At 48.7% G+C, this 7,211-nt stretch overlaps 1 protein-coding gene across 2 annotated transcripts in view; it reads left to right on the forward strand.

Moving 5' to 3' along the window:
• LOC137425652 (uncharacterized) overlaps nt 1-3,812 on the forward strand; it is a 37,971-nt gene extending 34,159 nt beyond the window's left edge. For both annotated transcript variants that reach the window (XM_078776923.1, XM_068114288.2), the window contains one exon: nt 426-3,812. In XM_078776923.1, coding sequence (XP_078633049.1) covers nt 426-1,366 — 941 coding nt within the window. In that variant the 3' untranslated portion in view covers nt 1,367-3,812. The remainder of the gene's footprint in view (nt 1-425) is intronic.
• Nucleotides 3,813-7,211: the final 3,399 nt, after the last annotated feature.

Genomic DNA, 7,211 nt, shown 5'->3' on the forward strand with positions numbered 1-7,211 from the left:
AGTGTTGCTGTGCAGCTGATGTATCAGCTGGTACTCATTTTGCCGACTTTGGAAGGATGACAGGCCGAGTCAACCCACCTGGTGTTAACAGTACGGCAGGAGCTCAAACTCAAGACCCTTAAGCCAGCCACCTTTACTGTTCAGCCAACACAAGGTTTTGTTTTGAGGGTTACACTGTATGCTGCTATTGTTTCAATCTTCGTCACATTGCGACGCACCATTGAGCATGTAGATTTTCAAGAAACAGCTAAGAACGTAAGGATATGACGCATTGTCATATTGAAGCAATTACAAGGATTTGTGTTCTTGTTCATAATTGTGTCTGAAGTAATGGATGTTTTATTTGTTTACACTGTCTTGACTATCTTTGCCATTGAATAAAACTCAATCATTTTTTTTTTTGTCATTGTCAAATGTTGTGACAGGGGTGGCTGGGACGTTGATCAGCAAGAACACCTGCGTCATGTGCCAAGAGGAGTTCTCAACCGAAGACCTTCTGCATCTTCACTTGGAGACTCATGATCACAAACCAAAACAGAAGAAGCACAAGTGCAACCTCTGCCCCTACAGCTCAGGGCGTAAGGACAATTTCATTGCGCATTTGAGGATCCACACGGGCGAGCGCCCTTACACCTGCTCCGTGTGCGAGAAGGCTTTTTCTTCATCGTCTGCTTGTCAAAAACACATGCGGATCCATACGGGAGAGCGCCCGTACAAGTGTACCACCTGCGGTAAGGCTTTCGCACAGTCGACATCATGTCAGACGCACATGAGGATTCACACGGGTGAACGTCCACACAAGTGCGCTACGTGTGGCAAGACTTTTGCACATCAGACGGCTTATCAAAAACACGTGAGGATCCACACGGGAGAGCGTCCTTACAAGTGCTCTTACTGTGAAAAAGGATTTCCTTCGTCATCCGACTGCCAAAAGCATATGCGAACGCACACGGGGGAACGGCCGTACAAGTGTGCTGTCTGCGGGAAGGCTTTTGCCCAGTCGACGGGTTGTCAGACACACATGAGGATACACTCTACCGAGCGGTTCCCGATGGAGCGTCCGCATAAGTGCACTACCTGTGGAAAGACATTCGCTCATTCAGCGACGTGTCGGATACACATGAGGATTCATACCGGAGAGCGTCCCTACAATTGTACATTTTGTAATAAGGCCTTCTCTTGTTCGTCGGATTGTCAGAGGCATGTAAGAACTCATACAGGTGAACGTCCATATAAATGCCCTTCTTGTGGAAAGGACTTTACTAGATCGGCACATTGTCAAAGACATATGAGGATTCACGTAAGAGAAACTTCTTTTCTTGACTTGGATGATGATTTAAACGTTCCACCGCAAGAAAATAACTAGACGGATGAATGAAATGCTTCGACATTATCCTGAATGAGTTCATAGTTGACAATGGCTAAAGTTACAGTTTGTCATTACCCTGCGCTCGCGAAGCGAAAAGCAGGATTAGGCATTCGGTTGAGTACATGTGGCGTACGTGCGTAAGTGCATGTCTGCATTTTTAAAACTCGTTTTTTCGGAAACCGTTGGTCCGATTGACACAAATTTTTTCCAGAGGAGCGCCTGCGTCTGTATAATTTTTTTATTCATAATTGAGTCATAGGTCACGTGGTACCGACACCATCTTGGAAAAACGTTAAGCCTCTATCTCCGAAATAGGTCAATGGGAAAAATTGAATCGTGCTCATTGTCAAGTACTCCCCATGGGGAATAAGAGATGTTAATGATGTCATCCGTGCCTTCATTTTGACGTCATAATTCGACAAGTATAATGTTTGATCTGATCGGTAAGAAAAACTTTTTTTTTCTGCAACTCTTAGTCCGATGGATAGGAAATTTTGACCATAGGAGCGACTCTTCCCGTAGAAATTTTAAAATGATAATTGTGATAGCTCTCCGACATCTCATGAAATACGCACCATGGGATCTTTAACTCTAATTGTACGTTGGCTCTAATTGTGAAAATTATACAATATATGAGACTAAAATGATCCTCACAATGTCGTCAAGATGAATCCATTTACTGCAAAGTTCTTCTCGAAGTTATATCAAAATTTGAAGTTGAGATTTCAAGTCCGAAGCTGTACAATCAAATTAAATAATCAAACTATAGAAAAAATAAATAATTGCCCAGATAATCAAATTGTTATGAATGAGTAAGCGTGGTTGGGAATAATTGGCGGACTTGTAGGACGTGGCAATGACTAATCGTATAAACTAGTTATTTACAACTTGCAAAATAACCCGGATATGCGTCATCATTCAATCCAACAGTGACATGGAGCACACGGAAGTTAGTTACAGATACTTCTGGAAAAAGTATTTGTCACACGAATTCCTTTTGATAAAATTGGACGTCAATATTTTTATGGTGTTTGTAAATACCTCATTGGTCAAATAGAAAGCTCGTCTATTTTACATCAGAAGTACGCATGCTAAGGTTATTATATGATTGAGGGATTTTAGACTATTTGACATTTTGTCAAAGCACATTTATCAAATAAGTTTTGAAATGAGTCCCGGCCGAGTCATGCCGAAGACTTTAAATACGGTACGTGTAAGAGCTGCTTCCTCACATGGCGCATTTAAACAGCATTTAGAGCAGCTTTGGCAAAATCGAACCCTGTAGGTTTGGTACCTATAGGGAGGAGGAAATTCCTCCGTAGTTGTCCTGCCTAGTGCTGAGAGAAAAGCGACATGAAAAAGATGACGTGGCTGGTACCCAGAGTACTCTGGGAAGTGATGTCACTTACCCTAAGCTCAGTGGCTGTTTGTCTGAGGTCAGGTACAGTGTTGTCTCATGTATTTGTCATATATATATATTGTTACAGACGCGGTTGTGGATGTTAGTTTACCGAGCGGTTTGGTATGACCACGTCTGCACAGTTTACCCGATTATGCTCGAACGTTGACGAGTCGCGCTACGCTAGGTCAATGAAGGAAAAAGACACAACGGCTGGGATTCAAATGACACGACACCAAGGGTTCAGTTCTCAAGACCTCCGGAGGAGGTTATATTATGGCGGAAGGTTAGATTACAACTACAAGAGGGACAGCATAGAAAGACAAGCACTTAGACACACTCTTATATTAACCCCAACAGACGACAGATAAACGGGACAAAAACGGACTCACACGGGGATTGATGGCAAGGAAAGGCAGGATCGATGGCTCCAGGTGCACCTGGGCTCAGGGCAGAATCGACCCGGTTCGGTCCGGTCCAAAAATGCGGGGAGGTATCGTCGCGCTGGGGGTGGCGGTGGCTTCCTCTGCTCTCCGTAGTTCAGGCGCATCTCTCCTCACATCCGGTAAGTCGCCGCGTATATCCGGCGGGGAGTGACACGCCCTCGGCTCGTTAGCTCCGCCCCAGATGGAATCGGCTCGTTGCTTCTCATTGGGTGCGTGCGGGGGGGTTACCGGCTCCGCCCTTGACGAGGGGCTGACAGGGAGCCCCTTCGTGGTAACCCCGTGGAGCGCATGGTCATGGCGGCTAACCGAGCCGATGTGAGGACGCACACTCCCCCCGCGCGCCGTTGTTGTAGTTGTTGTTGTAGCTGTAGTTGTTGTTGTTGTTGTTGTTTGGGGAAGAAGATGGGAGGAGGTATGGGAAGGTCCTAAACTCACTACTGGTGCCATATAATCACATTCTGGTGCAACGAAGAGTCAGAATTAATGGAAACGAGTCCTTAACTGACATAGACTAAGAATAACTAGCAAGATGTCCGAAAGTTGTCTACGTGAGATGCGGTGGACCTGGGCACGACATTTAATGGGGGAAAAAGGGGAAGGTCGGTTCTACAGAGTGTTATTTACAGGCAATGGGACTAGGGAATGGGGGATTGGGGATAGTTGGGGAGTATTGGGGAAATAGGGGAATATTTACAAGCGGATATGGAGGCCAAATGCCATATTCGCAACATTGCACCCTTCTCTACCCTCGGGGCGTCCCGACCCGATAAATTTTTACCTACTTTAGTGTGGCACGCAGATGTAGTTCCCTCTACTATTAACTCTACCCTGAGTGCGACAGTTTTACAGATATTCACAAATGAGTAAATATGTCCCCCTGCGACGTTGCACCCTTCTCCTCACAGAAACACACCCACAGGATAACCGAATCCGGAAAGAATTCGCAAACTAAACATACAGCCGGTAGGGAGCATTATTTACACGACTACGCTGATATTTACACTACGATCCAGGACCTGTTTCTGGAGGAACACATGCAGATGTTATGCATAGAGAGAGCACGCATGCCAGCATCGATACACCAACCCACGAGTGCTCTGTGGCCTACGGCCTTTAATAATGTGCAGAGCACCCCTTCCAAGCATCAAAAGCACCACCCCATCACACAGTGAGCACCATCCGGTGCACCAATAAAGTGTTTAATAAATCACCGGTGGTGTCGCAGCCGGCCGATGTTCTGCCGCTGGTCTTGCCTTCGTGTGGTGCACTTGGTGTTCTTGCCTCTTTCAAAAAAATAAAGAAAGGCGCCAACCGCGTCCATTTCTCTATTGTGGCCGTCAGGGGGCCAACTGTTAGTGGTTCACCTTGTATGGCATAGGTGCCACGTTGACCCATAGGTCCATCCATGGGTGGTGCTTGGCCGCAAAAGAACTGCGGTCCATTGTGGGTGGCCACAAACATTGCGGTCCATATGGTGTATCGATCCAAGCAGCAAGCAGCGAAAGTGCAGGCCCACAACTGCGAAGCCAGCACCTCTCTCTCCTCTCTCTCTCTGCCCCAAAGCCAGATCCTCGGAGGTGGGAGACAAAAGAAGCAGACAAGTGAGTAAGGTGGTAAGGGCGCAAAAGTGCACGCAATGCAAGGTAATGCACACTGGGGGCACATGGGAACCAGGTGAGACAGGTACGTTCCTACCGTACGCCCCCCCCCACCAGGTAACCTACATGGCCCCCCCCTTACCCCCTTACTGTATCCACAAAACACAACACTACCCATAAACATCTACTTTACAAATCAACAAACGTCCCTACTGTCTTCCCCGTTCCTCCCATAAACCAAATTCGTCTTCTCTCCCTCCTAACCAATCAAATTTGCCATTTTCAACTCAACATCATAATTTGCCATCACCAATTCATCATCAGTCCCTCCTAAGGAGGGAGAGATGGAATCACCCCAATGTCTCATCCACGTCGTGATGCGTCTCACAAATCCAACAGCAGTCCTCATTTCCTGCACCAAAACAAAGAAAACACAGGTGTGGAGTCATCATCATCACCACAGGTAAGTGGCTGCGTATGGTGCGACAGGTTCATCAATCCTAACTATTTCCTAAATGACTTTAACAACTTTACACTACCCGGGGTCTTTCTCCGGCCAAACCATTGGCCCTCTTACACTATGGGTTCTAAAAACCAATTCCCATTGGCCAAACTGTGGTGCTTTTCAATTTGGGGTCTCACTCCCCCGATTCATCTCCCGGTGCCCTCGCACAATTTCTGGGCTGTGGCGTGTACCTCCCCCAGCGGGTCTACCCACCTGCACACCTCCACCACTGCAGTTGCCTCCGAGCTTACCTGCTCCTCACCCTAACCTAACTACCTGGGGAAGGCCCTCTGGCGCTCTCCCCACTCGGTGCCCTCTCTGGCACTGGGCTACCCGATCCACACCCGGGATCCTCAGGCACCCACTCACAACTACCGGCTCCCAGAGCCCACCTGCGGCCTCACCTGGCCGACATCCTCACAGTGGTGGAGTGCCCAACCAACTACACACACTAACAGGCTACACGCCCAGCCATTTCCACGACACTAATGCACCCATCCACAATACCATTCTGCAACCGCACCACAGATGCCAATATCCAACCACAATTTACCTGTACCCTCTACCTAACACTTACACTACCCGCCCCGGGTACTCGTGAAAGGGGTCCACTCTTCCCCCATCCACACCTTCGCACCATGCACACCACTCCGTACCACTTACTCCAACTCTCTCCACACACCTGTACTTGCACACCTGTGCTCTCATTCTTGGTGCTGCCTGCACCCTTCTCTCCCCAAGCGCATTCGCGCTGATCCACACACTCATTACTCACACACTGCTCCACACACCTGTCCAGTTGCACACCTGTGCAATCACACCTGTTCCATCCTCACACACACACGGCATCATCTCATCTAACTACTCCCCTCTGAAACTTGCGCTTCCCAGTCGTCCCTTTAACCTATTGCGCTCCCTCGTCATTATAATCCTTACTAATCTACCTGCGTCCCCACCACAGGTATCAGTCACTATCTAACCTTAACGTCACCTAATGTCATCTTCTAGGTCCCTACACACATATAACCTAACCCACCCGGGCTAGTTTTCACTGCCATACACCCCATAAGCTATTGCTCCTTTGCCCCCACATGGGAAGGGTGGCAGGGATGCCACCCTTACCCACCGGGCCCATTGCTCACTACCAATTTTGCACATCAAATTTCAACAAATCAAAAATTTGGCCAATCACTGCCCATCATCTGCCAATCATTACTGCCAATCCCTTGCCAATCATCAAATTTTGTTTTTCTCTAATTTTGGGTCCAAAACGCTAACCTCATCACCCGTCTACTCACTAATGCCTCTCGGTGCGCCAATTCCTGTCCAAAGCCCGGCTTCGTAAAGCCAAGCAATGGATGCGGGTTGTTTTGTGCCGGCGGCTGGATGCGTCCGGCATTCGGGGCAGGGACGGGGGCTTACCCGGGCCGAGATCCCACGCACCATCTCGGCGTGGAGCCATCCAATGTCCCGATCTCGACCTGCCGGAATGCCTCAACAAAAAGTGGTCGCCATGACGACTCTTTCTATCGGGCCGCCCGCTCCGCCTAGTGGAGCACGGACGCGGCCGTTCAAAGCGAGGCCCAGCACGCACCGAGGGCCCGATTCGGCTATATGTCGTTCTAACCTCTAACCCGTGTAACGTCGATGCTTCACCTGCATGCTTACACCCCGCAGCCCGTTCCTTGCTCACACATCCAGCCGTTTCCATGCTCCTCGTACCTTTCCTTACACACCTCGGTACACCCATTCCACTCACAGCCTTGGTCACACACCTGACCACCGAACACTTTGGCACACATTCGTTGGTCGCACACCTCACCAACACACCTCTTCGCGCCCCCTCCTCGGTCACCTCCTCAGTGACAATCACAGGTGTGCTCTCATTCGCACA

Source organism: Myxine glutinosa, chromosome 4 (genome assembly GCF_964187855.1).
Source record: "Myxine glutinosa chromosome 4, kmMyxGlut1.1, whole genome shotgun sequence".
NCBI lineage: Eukaryota > Metazoa > Chordata > Myxini > Myxiniformes > Myxinidae > Myxine > Myxine glutinosa.